This window comes from Nerophis ophidion, linkage group LG10, assembly GCF_033978795.1.
Source record: "Nerophis ophidion isolate RoL-2023_Sa linkage group LG10, RoL_Noph_v1.0, whole genome shotgun sequence".
NCBI lineage: Eukaryota > Metazoa > Chordata > Actinopteri > Syngnathiformes > Syngnathidae > Nerophis > Nerophis ophidion.
Genome location: NC_084620.1, coordinates 46,671,650 through 46,692,200, shown reverse-complemented (window position 1 = coordinate 46,692,200; position 20,551 = coordinate 46,671,650). Strand labels below are relative to the sequence as shown.

Genomic DNA, 20,551 nt, shown 5'->3' with positions numbered 1-20,551 from the left:
ATGTTGATAACAAAATTCGGAGGTGTTGAAAATGCCACGTAAAACCACTAATGCTAATCAGTAGCATGTCTATGGGATATCCAATGTACATTAGCTTTGAGCTAGGAATTTTTCAAAAGTAGAGTCCTACTTTACTTTTGAGCATTTTCTTGATTTGTTGGCATGGACAATTGTATAATAACCAAGGCTATGAAAATTAATATAAAACAAATACAAAATGATATCAAATTGTTCATACTTTATAATATAAAAAGCTATATGTAAATAATTTACAAATATATGTATATTTCTTCCTTGCAGAATGGCATCACTCCTCTTCATGTGGCGTCCAAGCGAGGAAACACTAACATGGTCTGCTTACTTTTGGACCGCGGCTGTCAGATCGATGCTAAAACAAGGGTAAGGGCTTGAAAAATTAGGTTGTAATATTCTCAGGGCATTCAATCGATCGCAACTGGACTTTCTGGTTTGCCTAAGAAGACATTTCGTCTCTCACCCGAGTAGGTTCCATCAGTTCATGCTCATAGACTTGGATTGGTCAGGTCTAGTCTTAGATTGGTCGGCTCTAGTCTTAGATTGGTCAGATCTAGTCATAGTCTTAGATTGGTCAGATCTAGTCATAGTCTTAGATTGATCAGATCTAGTCATAGTCTTAGATTGGTCAGATCTAGTCATAGTCTTAGATTGGTCAGATCTAGTCATAGTCTTAGATTGGTCAGATCTAGTCATAGTCTTAGATTGGTCAGATCTAGTCTTGACTTAGATTGGTCAGATCTAGTCTTGACTTAGATTGGTCAGATCTAGTCTTGACTTAGATTGGTCAGATCTAGTCTTGACTTAGATTGGTCAGATCTAGTCTTGACTTAGATTGGTCAGATCTAGTCTTGACTTAGATTGGTCAGATCTAGTCTTGACTTAGATTGGTCAGATCTAGTCTTGACTTAGATTGGTCAGATCTAGTCTTGACTTAGATTGGTCAGATCTAGTCTTGACTTAGATTGGTCAGATCTAGTCTTGACTTAGATTGGTCAGATCAAGTCTTCACTTAGATTGGTCAGATCAAGTCTTGACTTAGATTGGTCAGATCAAGTCAGACTTAGATTGGTCAGATCAAGTCAGACTTAGATTGGTCAGATCAAGTCAGACTTAGATTGGTCAGATGAAGTTTTAGACTTAGATTGGTCAGATGAAGTTTTAGACTTAGATTGGTCAGATCTAGTCATAGTCTTAGATTGGTCAGATCTAGTCATAGTCTTAGATTGGTCAGATCTAGTCATAGTCTTAGATTGGTCAGATCTAGTCATAGTCTTAGATTGGTCAGATCTAGTCATAGTCTTAGATTGGTCAGATCTAGTCATAGTCTTAGATTGGTCAGATCTAGTCATAGTCTTAGATTGGTCAGATCTAGTCATAGTCTTAGATTGGTCAGATCTAGTCATAGTCTTAGATTGGTCAGATCTAGTCATAGTCTTAGATTGGTCAGATCTAGTATTGACTTAGATTGGTCAGATCTAGTCTTGACTTAGATTGGTCGGATCTAGTCTTGACTTAGATTGGTCGGATCTAGTCTTGACTTAGATTGGTCGGATCTAGTCTTGACTTAGATTGGTCGGATCTAGTCTTGACTTAGATTGGTCGGATCTAGTCTTGACTTAGATTGGTCGGATCTAGTCTTGACTTAGATTGGTCGGATCTAGTCTTGACTTAGATTGGTCGGATCTAGTCTTGACTTAGATTGGTCGGATCTAGTCTTGACTTAGATTGGTCGGATCTAGTCTTGACTTAGATTGGTCGGATCTAGTCTTGACTTAGATTGGTCGGATCTAGTCTTGACTTAGATTGGTCGGATCTAGTCTTGACTTAGATTGGTCAGATCTAGTCTTGACTTAGATTGGTCAGATCTAGTCTTGACTTAGATTGGTCAGATCTAGTCTTGACTTGGATTGGTCAGATCTAGTCTTGACTTGGATTGGTCAGATCTAGTCTTGACTTAGATTGGTCAGATCAAGTCAGACTTAGATTGGTCAGATCAAGTCAGACTTAGATTGGTCAGATCAAGTCAGACTTAGATTGGTCAGATCAAGTCAGACTTAGATTGGTCAGATCAAGTCAGACTTAGATTGGTCAGATCAAGTCAGACTTAGATTGGTCAGATCAAGTCAGACTTAGATTGGTCAGATGAAGTTTTAGACTTAGATTGGTCAGATCTAGTCATAGTCTTAGATTGGTCAGATCTAGTCAGACTTAGATTGGTCAGATCAAGTCAGACTTAGATTGGTCAGATCAAGTCAGACTTAGATTGGTCAGATCAAGTCAGACTTAGATTGGTCAGATCAAGTCAGACTTAGATTGGTCAGATCAAGTCAGTCTTAGATTGGTCAGATCGAGTCAGACTTAGATTGGTCAGATCAAGTCAGACTTAGATTGGTCAGATGAAGTTTTAGACTTAGATTGGTCAGATCTAGTCATAGTCTTAGATTGGTCAGATCTAGTCATAGTCTTAGATTGGTCAGATCTAGTCATAGTCTTAGATTGGTCAGATCTAGTCATAGTCTTAGATTGGTCAGATCTAGTCATAGTCTTAGATTGGTCAGATCTAGTCATAGTCTTAGATTGGTCAGATCTAGTCATAGTCTTAGATTGGTCAGATCTAGTCATAGTCTTAGATTGGTCAGATCTAGTCATAGTCTTAGATTGGTCAGATCTAGTCATGGTCTTAGATTGGTCAGATCTAGTCATGGTCTTAGATTGGTCAGATCTAGTCATGGTCTTAGATTGGTCAGATCTAGTCATGGTCTTAGATTGGTCAGATCTAGTCATGGTCTTAGATTGGTCAGATCTAGTCATGGTCTTAGATTGGTCAGATCTAGTCATAGTCTTAGATTGGTCAGATCTAGTCATAGTCTTAGATTGGTCAGATCTAGTCTTGACTTAGATTGGTCAGATCTAGTCTTGACTTAGATTGGTCAGATCTAGTCTTGACTTAGATTGGTCAGATCTAGTCTTGACTTAGATTGGTCAGATCTAGTCTTGACTTAGATTGGTCAGATCTAGTCTTGACTTAGATTGGTCAGATCAAGTCTTCACTTAGATTGGTCAGATCAAGTCTTGACTTAGATTGGTCAGATCAAGTCTTGACTTAGATTGGTCAGATCAAGTCTTGACTTAGATTGGTCAGATCTAGTCTTGACTTAGATTGGTCAGATCTAGTCTTGACTTAGATTGGTCAGATCTATTCTTGACTTAGATTGGTCAGATCTAGTCTTGACTTAGATTGGTCTGATCTAGTCTTGACTTAGATTGGTCGGATCTAGTCTTGACTTAGATTGGTCGGATCTAGTCTTGACTTAGATTGGTCGGATCTAGTCTTGACTTAGATTGGTCGGATCTAGTCTTGACTTAGATTGGTCGGATCTAGTCTTGACTTAGATTGGTCGGATCAAGTCAGACTTAGATTGGTCGGATCAAGTCAGACTTAGATTGGTCGGATCAAGTCAGACTTAGATTGGTCGGATCAAGTCAGACTTAGATTGGTCGGATCAAGACAGACTTAGATTGGTCGGATCAAGTCAGACTTAGATTGGTCAGATCAAGTCAGACTTAGATTGGTCAGATCAAGTCAGACTTAGATTGGTCAGATGAAGTTTTAGACTTAGATTGGTCAGATGAAGTTTTAGACTTAGATTGGTCAGATCTAGTCATAGTCTTAGATTGGTCAGATCTAGTCATAGTCTTAGATTGGTCAGATCTAGTCATAGTCTTAGATTGGTCAGATCTAGTCATAGTCTTAGATTGGTCAGATCTAGTCATAGTCTTAGATTGGTCAGATCTAGTCATAGTCTTAGATTGGTCAGATCTAGTCATAGTCTTAGATTGGTCAGATCTAGTCATAGTCTTAGATTGGTCAGATCTAGTCATAGTCTTAGATTGGTCAGATCTAGTCATAGTCTTAGATTGGTCAGATCTAGTCATAGTCTTAGATTGGTCAGATCTAGTCATAGTCTTAGATTGGTCAGATCTAGTCATAGTCTTAGATTGGTCAGATCTAGTCATAGTCTTAGATTGGTCAGATCTAGTCATAGTCTTAGATTGGTCAGATCTAGTCATAGTCTTAGATTGGTCAGATCTAGTCATAGTCTTGGATTGGTCAGATCTAGTCATAGTCTTAGATTGGTCAGATCTAGTCATAGTCTTAGATTGGTCAGATCTAGTCATAGTCTTAGATTGGTCAGATCTAGTCATAGTCTTAGATTGGTCAGATCTAGTCATAGTCTTAGATTGGTCAGATCTAATCATAGTCTTAGATTGGTCAGATCTAGTCTTGACTTAGATTGGTCAGATCTAGTCTTGACTTAGATTGGTCAGATCTAGTCTTGACTTAGATTGGTCGGATCAAGTCAGACTTAGATTGGTCGGATCAAGTCAGACTTAGATTGGTCGGATCAAGTCAGACTTAGATTGGTCGGATCAAGTCAGACTTAGATTGGTCGGATCAAGTCAGACTTAGATTGGTCGGATCAAGTCAGACTTAGATTGGTCGGATCAAGTCAGACTTAGATTGGTCGGATCAAGTCAGACTTAGATTGGTCGGATCAAGTCAGACTTAGATTGGTCGGATCAAGTCAGACTTAGATTGGTCGGATCAAGTCAGACTTAGATTGGTCGGATCAAGTCAGACTTAGATTGGTCGGATCAAGTCAGACTTAGATTGGTCGGATCAAGTCAGACTTAGATTGGTCGGATCAAGTCAGACTTAGATTGGTCGGATCAAGTCAGACTTAGATTGGTCGGATCAAGTCAGACTTAGATTGGTCGGATCAAGTCAGACTTAGATTGGTCGGATCAAGTCAGACTTAGATTGGTCGGATCAAGTCAGACTTAGATTGGTCAGATCAAGTCAGACTTAGATTGGTCAGATCAAGTCGGACGTAGATTGGTCAGATGAAGTTTTAGACTTAGATTGGTCAGATCTAGTCATAGTCTTAGATTGGTCAGATCTAGTCATAGTCTTAGATTGGTCAGATCTAGTCATAGTCTCAGATTGGTCAGATCTAGTCATAGTCTTAGATTGGTCAGATCTAGTCATAGTCTTAGATTGGTCAGATCTAGTCATAGTCTTAGATTAGTCAGATCTAGTCATAGTCTTAGATTAGTCAGATCTAGTCATAGTCTTAGATTAGTCAGATCTAGTCATAGTCTTGGATTAGTCAGATCTAGTCTCTAGTCATAGTCTTAGATTAGTCAGGTCTGGTCTTAGACTTAGATTGGTGAAGTGAAGTGAAGTGAATTATATTTATATAGCGCTTTTCTCTAGTGACTCAAAGCGCTTTACATAGTGAAACCCAATATCTAAGTTACATTTAAACCAGTGTGGGTGGCACTGGGAGCAGGTGGGTAAAGTGTCTTGCCCAAGGACACAACGGCAGTGACTAGGATGGCGGAAGCGGGAATCGAACCTGCAACCCTCAAGTTGCTGGCACGGCCACTCTACCAACCGAGCTATGCTGCCCCAGATGTAGTAATGGTCAGATGTAGTAATAGTAATGGATTGGTCAGATCTAGTCATAGTGTTAGATTGGTCAGATCTAGACTTAGATTGGTCAGATCTAGTCATAGTCTTAGATTGGTCAGATCTTGTCTTAGATTAGTCAGATCTAGTCATAGTCTTATATTGGTCAGATCTAGTCTTGACTTAGATTGGTCGGATCAAGTCAGACTTAGATTGGTCAAATGTAGTCTTAGACTTAGATTGGTCAAATGTAGTCTTAGACTTAGATTGGTCAAATGTAGTCTTAGACTTAGATTGGTCAAATGTAGTCTTAGACTTAGATTGGTCAAATGTAGTCTTAGACTTAGATTGGTCAAATGTAGTCTTGGACTTAGATTGGTCAAATGTAGTCTTAGACTTAGATTGGTCAAATGTAGTCTTAGACTTAGATTGGTCAAATGTAGTCTTAGACTTAGATTGGTCAAATGTAGTCTTAGACTTAGATTGGTCAAATGTAGTCTTAGACTTAGATTGGTCAAATGTAGTTTTAGACTTAGATTGGTCAAATGTAGTTTTAGACTTAGATTGGTCAAATGTAGTCTTAGACTTAGATTGGTCAAATGTAGTCTTAGACTTAGATTGGTCAAATGTAGTCTTAGACTTAGATTGGTCAAATGTAGTCTTAGACTTAGATTGGTCAAATGTAGTCTTAGACTTAGATTGGTCAAATGTAGTCTTAGACTTAGATTGGTCAAATGTAGTCTTAGACTTAGATTGATCAAATGTAGTCTTAGACTTAGATTGGTCAAATGTAGTCTTAGACTTAGATTGGTCAAATGTAGTCTTAGACTTACATTGGTCAAATGTAGTCTTAGACTTAGATTGGTCAAATGTAGTTTTAAACAGATTGGTCAAATGTAGTTTTAAACTTAGATTGGTCAAATGTAGTTTTAGACTTAGATTGGTCAAATGTAGTTTTAGACTTAGATTGGTCAAATGTAGTTTTAGACTTAGATTGGTCAAATGTAGTTTTAGACTTAGATTGGTCAAATGTAGTTTTAGACTTAGATTGGTCAGATGTAGTCTTAGACTTGGATTGGTCACTTCTAGTCTCAGACTTGGATTGGTCACTTCTAGTCTCAGACTTTGATTGGTCACTTCTAGTCTTAGGCTTGGATTGGTCTCTTCTAGTCTTAGACTTGGATTGGTCAGATCCAGTCCAGCGGCTGTTGCCAAAACCCCAAATATGTTATACTCCATAACCAGCAGGGTGTGCCTGGGCAAGGATGGTTTCGCTCTATCGAATTAAGAAAAACAACTGTTGAGATGCAAACAAACAATCCTAAGACCAAAGAGGGAACTCGTTGAGCAGGGTTGTGACTGTTTATTTTTTCAAATAAAAACCTCAGTCCAGGTCGCTTTTCAGCTCCTCTTCTCCGCTCGCTCGTCGTCTGCCTCTGGCTCTCCTCCTCCTTGTCAGCCTCCTTCTGGCTCCTTCCAGTCTCTCAGCCTCTCTCGCCGACGTTCACAGCTGTCCCCCTTTTATACAGTGCGAGAGGATTACTAAGTTGTCCCCAGGTGCGCGATCCACGGCTCCCGGCGCAGCCTGCCTCGCCACTCGCTCACCGTCCCCGCCTACTCGCCGCCATCTTGGGCCGGGCTACGGCGTGCCCTGCGTCTCTGTCGGACTGCCGGCTCTGCCTCTCCACAGACTGCCTTTGGATTTGACAGTTAGGAGTGTTTGTTTGCACCTCAACAGTTGTTTTTCTCATTACCGTAGGGCGAAACCATCCTTGCCCAGGCACACTCTACTGGCTTTTTGGAGTATAAATATTTGGGGTTTTGGCTCCAACCGTTTGGACTAGATCTGACCAATCTGAGTCTATGGCTAGATCTGACCAATCTAAGTCTAAGACTAGATGTGACCAATCTAAGTCTATGAGCACGAACTGATGAAGTCTACTCGGATGAGTCTTCCAAGACCAGTCCAGTTGCGAACGATTAAACGCCTCGAGATGACAATGCCCTAGAGCAGGGGTCACCAACGCGGTGCCCGCGGGCACCAGGTAGCCCGTAAGGACCAGATGAGTCGCCCGCTGGCCTGTTCTAAAAATAGCAGCACTTACCAGTTGTCAGGACTGTGACATGGCTTTATTTCGCTTCTTCTACGCAAAGGATGATTCGAATGGGCGAGACGTGAATGTAAGTACATGGTTTTCATTTATACACTATAATACAAAAAGGCAAAACAAAAGCACGCTCGATGGCGGATAATAATCTATGCTAAAACTTAGAACAAAAACAGCACAATGGCAATACTATATACAAAACAAACAGAAGATACTATAAAAGGCACATGGCAAACCAAAAACTAGCACGGAGGTATATAAACAAAGAAGTCTTATGTGGCGTGGTCAAACAAATAGCGTGGCAAAGCATGAGGGTCCGGCAAGGAAAGGTAGGTGCGTGGTCATGAGTATTCAACACAGTCCACTAGGTAAAGAAGCCAGGCCGAGGAAAGGAAAACAAATGACTTAAATACTGCTGTGGTAATTAGAACCAGGTGTGAGAGGCTGAGGATCGGGGCGTGACTACGGGGACCAGGTGGAAACTAATGGGTTGGCATGGAAACAAACAAAACCAGGAAGTGCAAAATGTGAAGCAAGAGTCCAAAAACAAAACAGAACATGACCCAACATAAACCTGATTTACAGGCATGACACCAGCGAGCTGCCTCTATTTTTTAAATTGTATTTATTTACTAGCAAGCTGGTCTCACTTTGCTCGACATTTTCAATTTCTAAGAGAGACAAAACTCAAATAGAATTTTAAAATCCAAGAAAATGTTTTAAAGACTTGGTCTTCACTTGTTTGAATAAATTCATTTATTGTTTTACTTTCTTTCTTATAACTTTCGGAAAGACAATTTTAGGGAAAAAAATACAACCTTAAAAATGATTTTAGGACTTTTGAACACATATACCTTTTTACCTTTTAAATTTTTTCCTCTACTTTCCTGACAATTTAAATCAATGATCAAGTATTTTATTTTTTTTTATTGTAAAGAATGGTAAATACATTTTAATTTAATTCTTCATTTTAGCTTCTGTTTTTTCGACAAAGAATATTTGTGAAATATTACTTCAAACTTATTATGATTAAAATGTAAAAAAAATATTGTGGCAAATCTAGAAAATTTTTAGTATCAACTTTAAATCTTATTTCAAAGTATTTTGAATTTATTTTAACATTTTTGTTCTGGAACATCCACAAGAAATAATGATTTGTTCTTGTTAGAAATATAGCATGGTCCTATTTGTTATATATTCTAACATAATGCACATTGGATTTTAACCTATTTAAAACATGTCATCAAAATTTTAAAATTAATCTTAATAAGGAAAAACTACTAATGATGTTCCATAAATTATTTTTTTTATTTTTTCAAAAAGATTCGAATTAGCTCGTTTTTCTCTTCTTGAATTCTGTATTTTAAAGAGTTGAAATTGAAGATAAACTATGTCTCAAAATTTAATTTTCATTTTTTCCTGTTTTCTCCTCTTTTAAGCCGTTCAATTAAGTGTTTTTTTCATCATTTATTTTCTGCAAAAAAACTTCAGATAATGGAAAAAAAATGTACGACGGAATGACAGACAGAAATACCCATTTTCTTATATATATATATATATATATATATATATATATATATATATATATATATATATATATATAGATTTATTTATTAAATTTAAATTGAGCAAATTGGCTATTTCTGGCATTTTTTAAAATGTGTATCAAACTGGTAGCCCTTCGCATTAATCAGTACCCAAGACGTAGCTCTTGGTTTCAAAAAGGTTGGTGACCCATGACCTAGATGAATAAGAACCTTCACAGACAACGCTATATAATAGTTATATTACCAACGTCGTATTCTGATTTTTGATGTGTTTTGTAGGATGGCCTTACTCCTCTCCATTGTGCGGCCCGGAGTGGACATGACGTTGTCGTGGAGTTGCTGCTGGAGAGAGGAGCTCCTCTGCTGGCCAGAACCAAGGTAGCGGGAAAAAGAAATAGGAAAAAAAAGCACTCGTTTAGCGCACTCAATCAATCACTTATTTCTTATCCCATTTCTGACATTTTCAAGTTTTAAATCGGCACAGACCTCATGTTTCCCACAAACTGACAAACAAACCCTGTTTATTTATACAGCCCTAAATCACAAGTGTCTCAAAGGGCTGCACAAGCCAACACCGCATCCTCGGTTCGGATCCCACATAAGGGCAAAGAAAAACTCACAACCCAGTGGGATGTCAATCAGAATGACTGTGAGAAACCTTGGAGAGGACCGCAGATGTGGATGACCCCTCCACCCCCTCTAGGGGAGACCGGATGCAAAGGACGTCGATTACATATCAGGGAGGGCGTCCCAGCAACCTGAGGGTTCCCGGTTCGATCCCCGCCTTCTACCAACCGAGTCTTATCCGTTAGGTCCTTGAGCAAGACACTTCACCCTTGCTCCTGATGAGTCGTGGTTAACGCCTTGCATGGCAGCTCCCTCCATCAATGTGTGAATGTGTGTGTGAATGGGTGAATGTGGAAATAGTGTCAAAGCGCTTTGAGTACCTTGAAGGTAGAAAAGCACTATACAAGTATAACCCATTTACATATACCCCAGAGAATTAGGTAGTGGATAAATAAACCAAAAAAACATGTCCATCCATCCATTTTTCTACCGCTTATTCCCTTTCGGGGTCGCGGGGGGCGCTGGCGCCTATCTCAGCTACAATCGGGCGGAAGGCGGGGTACACCCTGGACAAGTCGCCACCTCATCGCAGGGCCAACACAGATAGACAGACAACGTTCATGTCGTTTTACCAAAACAGTGGATAAATAAATAAAATAAACATGTAGTTTTACCAAAACAGTGGATAAATAAATAAAAAAAAACATGTAGTTTTACCAAAACAGTGGATAAATAAATAAATAAAAAAACATGTAGTTTTACCAAAACAGTGGATAAATAAATAAAAAAATCATGTAGTTTTACCAAAACAAAGTCAAAATAATTTCACATTATTGGTAAAAGTAGGATTATGTCCTACTTTAAGTGACTAAAGTTGAAGTATTGCACATTGTAACCTACTCAGTCCGGTCCTTGACAAAAGTAACTTTTTGAAAAAAAAAAATTTGCTGGTATTGCAATTATACAAGAATTTAGTTTAACTGATTTTTTTTTTTTGTGTGTGAATAAAGTCTGTTCTTTAGACGCTGTTCTTTATTCTTGCTTGTTTTGTAACATTCCCTGTTTGTGCCCCAGTTGTCCTTGTTCTACTTCCTTTTTTTAGTTGTAACTGACTTTACCTCTGTTGTGAGAGCAGTTGTCCTCACCTGTTGAGGAAGGTGTATCTTCCAGCACATTTTGTCAGACGGCGCCTATTCATTGTTTAGTACATGCCGCCAGCACAAACTGTTAGAGGTGTTTTGTTCTGCTCCATTCCAATAAGGGAATTTTTATTACATGTCGCTAAATTAAAAAAAAAACATTTTTCAATTTATGGAAATGTATTAGTAAGTTTTAATTTGAAGAAAAAGCCGTAATTTCACATGAATGAAGTAAAGAAAATGAAAACCCGAAACGTTGAAATAGCCATATTGAACCAAAAATACAAGAAAAAAATCAAAGCCATAAATACATTATATAAATGTCAATATTAGTTATATAAGCCTACTATAAAAATGACTATGTGTTGCAGGCTGAAGCAAATCTTCGTTGACAAAAATGTTGAAATTTTATAATTATTCTAGGCATTTTTACAACATTAAAAAAACATCATTAAATCTGAGGCTACTCAGAATGTGAGATAACTCCTGGAAATTACTGGCTTTTATTGGACAAAGGTATAAATGTGTGTGTCCAATAAATTTATTACAATCTTTGGCAAGCTAGGTGATGTTTGCTGTGGTCTGGAACAACATGGCACACAAAAAAAACTAATATTACATACAGATAATGTGTCTTGAGACATGCAAACTAAATTATATACAAGGAGGTTAAAAGTACAATGAGCTCAAATATACCTACAAAAAAGTTATAATGATGCAATATGTACATACAGCTAGCCTAAATAGCACGTTAGCATTGATTAGCTGAACGAATATGCCTGATTAGCACTCCGACAAGTCAATAATATCAACAAAGTTGACCTTTGTGTATTCACGCACAGTATAAAACATTTGGTGGACAAAATGAGACAAAGAAGGACTGGAAGATTTTACTGTTGCATCACAGTCCACACTAGGTGGGTCCAAGAGCCGCCAAAATTAGTGGGGAAAAACTATGTTCAACAAATGAAGCGTACACACGAACATATTAAACAGTGGGCTTTTAACAATTGGGAAGGTTTACCCTCAAACAAAAAAACATACTAAAACAACAACAAATAAAATTCCCCGATGTTTTTACATTTTCAATCCTTTTTAAAAAAAAATGCATTAAAGATGAGTTTCGATAACATTACTATCATTTTTGTGCATTCTTGCACAGTACAAAACATTTGGTGGACAAAATGAGACAAAGGACTGGAAGATTTTACTGTTGCATCACAGTCCACACTAATGTGGGTTCAGGAACCGCCAAAATTAGTAGGACAAAACTATGTTCACCAAAAGACGCATACACACAAACATATTAAACAGTGGGATTTTTGACAATTGGGAAGGTTTGTCCTCAAACAAAAAACATTCTAAAATAACAACAAAAATCCCATCTTTTTCCATTTTCAATCCTCTTTTAAAAAATGCACTAGAGATGAGTTACGATAACGTAGCTATCATCTTTGTGCATTCACGCACAGTATAAAACATTTGGTGGACAAAATGAGACAAAGAAGGAATGAAAGATTTTACTGTTGCATCACAGTCCACACTATGGTGGGTTCAAGAACCGCCGAAATTAGTGGGACAAAACAATGTTCACCAAATGAAGCGTACACACAAACATATTAAACAGTGGGCTTTTAACAATTGGGAAGGGTTGTCCTTAAACAAAAAACATACTAAAACAACAACAAAAAAAGTTCTTATCTTTTTCCATTTTCAATCATTTTTCAAAAAATGCACTAAAGATGAGTTACGATAACGTAGCTGTCATCTTTGTGCATTCACGCACAGTATAAAACATTTGGTGGACAAAATGAGACAAAGAAGGAATGGAAGATTTTACTGTTGCATCACAGTCCACACTATGGTGCGTTCAAGAACCCCCAAAATTAGTGGGACAAAACGATGTTCACTCAATGAACCATATACAAAAACATATTAAACAGTGGGATTTCTAACAATTGGGAAGGTTTGTCCTCAAAAAAAAAACATACTAAAACAACAACAAAAAATGTTCCTATCTTTTTCCTTTTTCAATCCTTTTATAAAAAATGCACTAAAGATGAGTTACGAAAACGTAGCTATCATTTTTGTGCATTCACGCACAATATAAAAAATGTGGTGGACAAAATGGGGCAAAGTAGGAATGGAAGATTTTACTGTTGCATCACAGTCCACACTATGGTGGGTTCAACAACCGCCGAAATTAGTGGGACAAAACGATGTTCACCAAATGAAGCGTGCACACAAACATATTAAACAGTGGGCTTTTAACAATTGGGAAGGTTTGTCCTTAAACAAAAAACATACTAAAACAACAACAAAAAATTTCCCCCATCTTTTTACATTTCAATCCTTTTATAAAAAATGCATTAAAGATGTGTTTCGATAACATAGCTATCATCTTTGTGCATTCACGCACAGTATAAAACATTTGGTGGACAAAATGAGACACAGAAGGAGTGGAAGATTTTACGGTTGCATAACAGTCCACACTATGGTGGGTTCAAGAGCGGCCAAAATTAGTTGGAAAAAATGATTTTCAACAAATGAAGCGTACAAACAAACATGTTAAACAGTGGGCTTTTAACAATTGGGAAGGTTTGTCCTCAAACAAAAAACATACTAAAACAACAACAAAAATGTTCCCATCTTTTTCCATTTTCAACCATTTTTTTAAAAATGCGCTAAAGATGAGTTTTGATAACGTAGCTATCATCTTTGTGCATTCACGCACAATATAAAACATTTGGTGGACAAAATGAGACAAAGAAGGAACGGAAGATTTTACTGTTGCATCACAGTACACACTATGGTGGGTTCAAGAACCGCCGAAATTAGTGGGACAAAACGATGTTCACCAATTGAAGCGTACACACAAACATATTAAACAGTGGGATTTCTAACAATTGGGAAGGTTTGTCCTCAAACAAAAAACATACTAAAACAACAACAAAAAATGTTCCTATCTTTTTCCATTTTCAATAATTAAAAAAAAAATGCACTAAAAATGAGTTACGATAACGTAGCTATAATCTTTGTGCATTCACGCACAGTGTACAACATTTGGTGGACAAAATGAGACAAAGAAGGAATACAAGACTTTAGTGTTGCATCACAGTCCACACTATGGTGGGTCCAAGAACCGGCGTAATTAGTAGGACAAAACTATGTTCACCAAATGAAGCATACACACAAACATATCAAACAGTGGGATTTTTAACAATTGGGAAGGTTTGTCCTCAAACAAAAAACATACTAAAAAAACAACAAAAATGTTCCCATCTTTCTATTTTCAATCATGTGACAAAGAAGGAGTGGGAGATTTTACTGTTGCATCACAGTCCACACTATGGTGGGTTCAAGAACTGCCAAAATTAGTTGGACAAAACGATTTTCAACGAATGAAGCGTATACACAAACATGTTAAACAGTGGGCTTTTAACAATTGGGAAGGTTTGTCCTTAAACAAAAAACGTACTAAAACAACTACAAAAAATTTCCCCCATCTTTTTACATTTCAATCCTTTTTTTAAAAAATGCATTAAAGATGTGTTTCGATAACATAGCTATCATCTTTGTGCATTCACCCACAGTATACAACATTTGGTGGACAAAATGAGACAAAGAAGGAATGGAAGATTTTACTGTTGCATCACAGTCCACACTATGGTGGGTTCAAGAACCGCCAAAATAAGTGGGAAAAACGATTTTCAACAAATGAAGCGTACACACAAACATATTAAAACAGTGGGCTTTTAACAATTGGGAAGGTTTGTCTTCAAACAAAAAACATACTAAAACAGCAACAAAAAATGTTCCTATCTTTTTCCATTTCCAATCATTTTTCAAAAAATGCACTAGAGATGAGTTACGATAACATAGCTATCATCTTTGTGCATTCACGCACAATATAAAATATTTGGTGGACAAAATGAGACAAAGAAGGAATAGAAGATTTTAGTGTTGCATCACAGTCCACACTATGGTGGGTCCAAGAACCGGCGAAATTAGTAGGACAAAACTATGTTCACCAAATGAAGCATACACACAAACATATTAAACAGTGGGATTTTTAACAATTGGGAAGGTTTGTCCTCAAACAAAAAACATACTAAAACAACAACAAAAATGTTCCCATCTTTCAATTTTCAATATTTTTTTAAAAAATGCACAAAAGGTGAGTTACGATAACGTAGCTATCATCTTTGTCTATTCACGCACAGTATAAAACGTTTGGTGGACAAAATGAGACAAAGAAGGAGTGGGAGATTTTACTGTTGCATCACTGTGCTATGGTGGGTTCAAGAACCGCCAAAATGATTTGGAAAAAACGATTTCCAACAAATGAAGCGTACACACTAACATGTTAAACCGTGGGATTTTAACAATCGGGAAGGTTTGTCGTTAAACAAAAAACATACTAAAACAACAACAAAAATGTTCCCATCTTTTTCCATTTTCAACCATTTTTTAAAAAATGCACTAAAGATGAGTTAAGATAACGTAGCTATCATCTTTGTGCCTTCCCGCACAGTAGAAAACATTTGGTGGACAAAAAGAGACAAACAAGGAGTGGAAGATTTTACTGTTGCATCACAGTCCACACTATGGTGGGTTCAAGATCCGCTGAAATTAATAGGACAAAACGATCTTCACCAAATGAAGCATACACACAAACATATTAAACAGTGGGATTTCTAACAATTGGGAAGGTTTGTCCTCAAACAAAAAACATACTAAAACAACAACAAAAAATGTTCCTATCTTTTTAGATTTTCAATCTTTTTTTTTTAAATACACCAAAGATGAGTTACGATAACGTAGCTATCATTTTTAACCCCCAATAAAGACTTGTTTATTGAAGTAAAGTATGCAACAAGAATATAATTTATATTTTTAATAATTTGTTTTTGTTTGTTTTTTCCAAATGAAAATGACAGAACGGCCTGTCTCCCCTCCACATGGCGGCGCAAGGTGACCATGCAGAATGTGTCAAACACCTTCTGGAACACAAAGTGCCCATTGGCGACGTGACCTTGGACTATCTGACCGCACTTCACGTGGCGGCGCACTGTGGACATTACAAAGTCACCAAGCTGCTCCTGGACAAGAGAGCCAACCCCAACACCCGGGCTTTGGTATTTCAGCACACAAAGGGATTAAATACGACAATAATAATGATAATAATAATAATAAAAATAATAACGTAGTTTGTCTTGTCTGTTTTTGCCCCCAGAATGGTTTTACGCCGCTACACATAGCCTGCAAGAAGAACCGAGTTAAAGTCATGGAGTTGCTGGTCAAATACGGCGCCTCCATTCAGGCCATTACAGAGGTGATTTATTATTAAAAGAAAATAAATATTGTGGGAATGTACCGTATTTCCCGGACCATTGGGCGCACCGGATTATATGGCGCACTGCCAATGAATGGTCTATTTTCTATCTTTTTCATATTTAAGGCGCACCGGATTATAGGGTGCAAAAAAGGAGTCATATTATTATTTTCCCTTGTGGTGTACATAACATGAAATTGTAGTTCTATAGTCAAAATGTTGCATGATGATGTTTAACAGACCATCTTCAAGCCGCTTTCTGACAGTTGTTTCCGGATGCGCCGTTTTGTGGGCGATCTTATTTAAGTGGCTCACCTTCAGCAGCGTCTTCTCCCCGTCATCTTTGTTGCAGCGGTGTAGCGTGCAAGGACGGGAGTGGAAGAAGTGTCAAAAAGGTGGCGCTAACTGTTTTAATGACACTCAGACTTTACGTAAGTCGATAACGGAGCAGCATCTTCTAATACCCGGTAAATGTGTCCAAAGAACAACCGTCTGACCGGAACTCTCTAATAACTGAAGTTCCTTGAGTGTATAATATAAACTCACTACACTGGAATGTTTTAGCGCTTTCATGGCGAGTTTAATGACAGATATAAGTAAGAACTTTACACTACTTTGGAGGATTAATGTCCCAAGAAGCGTATCGACTATGGAAAGGGTCCCCAAGCTTTTTGACTAGGGGGCCCCATTGGGTTAAAAAAATGTAGCTGAGGGCCGGGCTGTAAAATATATATCAGGTCTGGAAAATCCCTTATCTACTTATTGTGTTACTAGTGTTTTAGTGATATTATAAAGTCATACCTGAAAGTCGGAGGGGTGTGGTGACCGCCAGTGTCTCTGAGAGAACCCATGGAGGAGCCAAGAAAGTCCCAGCTGCCTCTTTGACAGCTGCAGGAAGAACGACACAAGCTCCGCTCATCTTTATGGCAAGAGCCGACTTATTACCACAATTTTCTCCCCGAAACCTGCCGGTTGACATGTAGTTGCTAAACATGTTCACTGTTCCATAGTAAAGCTTCACAACAAACAAAGGAACACCGGCTGTGTTTTGGTTGCTAATCCACCGCTTTCCACCAACAGCATTCTTCTTTGACGTCTCCATTATTAATTGAACAAATGGCAAAAGATTCAGCAACACATATGTCCAAAATACTGTGTAATTATGCGATTGAATCGGACGACTTTTAGCCGTGAGTGGTGCTGGGATGAAATGTCCGCTACAACCAATAACGTCACAAGCACGCGTCAACATAAGCGTAATCATTCCGCGACGTTTTTAATTTAAAATTGCAATTTAGTAAACTAAAGCGGCCGTATTGGCATGTGATGCAATGTTAATATTTCATCATTGATATATAAACTATCAGACTGCGTGGTCGGTAGTAGTGGGCTTCGGTAGGCCTTTAAAATATTGTATCAGGTTCAAATTTGGCAATGATGATATCGTATACCTCTTCTTGTCTCGGACTTTCAAGGTGCGGCTATAAAAACACTCAATGGTCTTGATCAATCAATCCATGTTTCTTTACATAGCCCTAAATTACTAGTGTCTCAAAGGGCTGCACAAGCCACAATGACATCCTCGGTGCAGAGCCCACATGAGGGCAAGGAAAAACTCACAACCCAGAGGGACGTCAATGTGGATGACTATGAAAAACCTTGGAGAGGACCGCAGTTGTGGGTGACCAGTCTTGGACTTAGATCTCTCAGGTCTAGTTTTGGTCTTGGATTGGTCAAATCTATTTAAAGTATTTAAGTGGTAATCCTACAAGAATGTTTAATTTACAAGCTAGTACAGTTGTTCTTTGTTCTTGTGTCCAGTCTGGATTGACTCCCATCCACGTGGCCGCCTTCATGGGTCACCTGAACATCGTCTTGTTGCTGCTGCAAAACGGAGCCTCTCCGGATAGGAGTAACATTGTAAGTCTTTTATAAGTTGTTTTTTTTTTAAATACATATCATAAACAGCTTTTATACGAGTGCATTTTGGCTTAGCGTGGAGAAACATCGCTACACATGGCCGTCCGGGCAGGCCAGGTGGAGGTGGTTCGCTGTCTGCTAAGAAACGGAGCCATGGTAGACGCCAGAGCTCGGGTGAGTACGCTAGAAAATATTATTTGACAATACTGTGCTTCGAAATTTTCTTCCTACAACTAGTTTTTAAAGGGGAACATTATCACAATTTCAAAAGGGTTAAAAACAATAAAAATCAGTTCCCAGTGGCTTGTTGTACTTTTTGAAGTTTTTTTCAAAATTTTACCGGTCTCGGAATATTCCTAAAAAAGCTTTAAAGTCCTTGATTTTCGCTATTTGCGATGCGACTATCCATTTCCCTGTGACGTCATACAGTGCTGCCAATGTAAACAAACACAGCAAGATATAGCGACATTAGCTCGGATTCAGACTCGGATTTCAGCGATTTAAGCGATTCAACAGATTACGCATGTATTGAAATGGATTGTTGGAGTATGAAAATATTGAAAAAGAAACTGAAGCTATTGAGCGAATAGCTATTGACGCTATTCATAGCCATAGCATGGCCGAATAGCTGCGTTAGCATCGCCGGTAAAATGTGTAGACCAAACGATCAGGACTTTCGCATCTTGTGACACTGGAGCAACTTAAATCCGTCGATTGGTAAGTGTTTTTTTCGCATTAAATGTGGGTGGAAGGAAACGTAATATAGTTGCAAATGCATCTGCAGGTTATCCATACATCTCTGTGCCATGTCTGCTTTAGCACCGCCGGTCAATAGCATGTAAGTATCACTTAGCGTAGCATGTTAGCATCAATTAGCTGGCAGTCAACATCAACAAAACTCACCTTTGTGATTTTGTTGACTTTATCGTTGCAAATGCATCTGCAGGTTATCCATACATCTCTGTGCCATGTCTGCCTTAGCACCGCCGATAAATACCATGTTAGCATCGATTAGCGCAGCATGTTAGCATCGATTAGCTGGCAGTCACGCCGCGACCAAATATGTCTGATTAGCACAAAAGTCAACATCAACAAAACTCACCTCTGTTATTTTGTTGACTTTATCGTTGCAAATGCATCTGCAGGTTATCCATACATCTTTGTGCCATGTCTGCTTTAGCACCGCCGGTAAATAGCATGTTAGCATCGATTAGCGTAGCATGTTAGCATCGATTAGCTGGCAGTCACGCCACGACCAAATATGTCTGATTAGCACATAAGTCAACATCAACAAAACTCACCTTTGTGATTTCGTTGACTTTATCGTTGCAAATGCATCTGCAGGTTATCCATACATCTCTGTGCCATGTCTGTCATTGCCGGTAAAAAGTGGAGACACTTCAGCACATTCAATGGGGGTCTGGCGGCAGAGACACTTTCGCATCTTCCTGTCAGTGGTGCAACTTGAATCCCTCCCTGTTAGTGTTGTTACACCCTCCGACAACACACCGACGAGGCATGATGTCTCCAAGGTTCCAAAAAATTGTCGAAAAAACGGAAAATAACAGCGCTGAGACCCAATGTTTACAATGTGTTGAAAATGAAAATGGCGGCTGTATTACCTCGGCGACGTCACGTTCTGACTTCATCGCCTCCAGAGCGATAAACAGAAAGGCGTTTAATTCGGCAAAATTCACCCATTTAGAGTTCCGAAATCGGTTAAAAAAATACATAGTCTTTTTTCTGCACCATCAAGGTATATATTGACGCTTACATAGGTCTGGTGATAATGTTCCCCTTTAATGACGACTATGAACTATGTAGTCGTTTTTAGAGCAATACATTTGTACAAAACCCAAAACCAGTAAAGTTGGCAAATGGTAAATAAAAGCAGAATACAATGATTTGCAAATCATTTTCAATTTATATTCAATTGAATAGACTTCAAAGACAAGATACGTAACTTTCGAACTAAAAAAAGTTATTTTTTGCAAATAATAGCTTATTTGCAATTTGATGCCTGCAACATTTTTCAAAAAAGCTGGCGCAAGTGGCAAAAAAGACTGAGAAAGTTGAAAAATGCTCATCAAACACTTATTTGGAAAATCCCACAGGTGAACAGGCTAATTGGAAAATAGGTGGGTACCATTATTGGGTATAAAAGCAGCTTCCATGAAATGCTCAGTCAGTCAATCACAAACCAGGACGGGGCGAGAGTCACCACTTTGTGAACAAATGCGTGAGAAAATTAGTACCTTGAAGGTAGAAAAGCGCTATACAAGTACAACCCATTTATCGTTTATTTAAAATTGCCCAACAGTTTAAGACAACGTTTCACAATCAGCTATTAAAAGGAATTTAGGGATTTCACCATCTACGGACAGTAATATCAAAAATTCAGAGAATCTGGAGAAATCACTGCATAT

General features: G+C 38.2%; 1 protein-coding gene across 6 annotated transcripts in view; it reads left to right on the top strand.

Annotated features, from left to right (window-relative positions):
• The window catches only part of LOC133560904 (ankyrin-2-like), a 148,913-nt gene that overhangs the window by 56,036 nt on the left and 72,326 nt on the right, over nucleotides 1–20,551 (top strand). For all 6 annotated transcript variants that reach the window (XM_061913933.1, XM_061913934.1, XM_061913932.1 and 3 more), the window contains 6 exons: nucleotides 301–399; nucleotides 9,444–9,542; nucleotides 15,811–16,008; nucleotides 16,107–16,205; nucleotides 18,027–18,125; nucleotides 18,201–18,299. In XM_061913933.1, coding sequence (XP_061769917.1) covers nucleotides 301–399; nucleotides 9,444–9,542; nucleotides 15,811–16,008; nucleotides 16,107–16,205; nucleotides 18,027–18,125; nucleotides 18,201–18,299 — 693 coding nt within the window. The remainder of the gene's footprint in view (nucleotides 1–300; nucleotides 400–9,443; nucleotides 9,543–15,810; nucleotides 16,009–16,106; nucleotides 16,206–18,026; nucleotides 18,126–18,200; nucleotides 18,300–20,551) is intronic.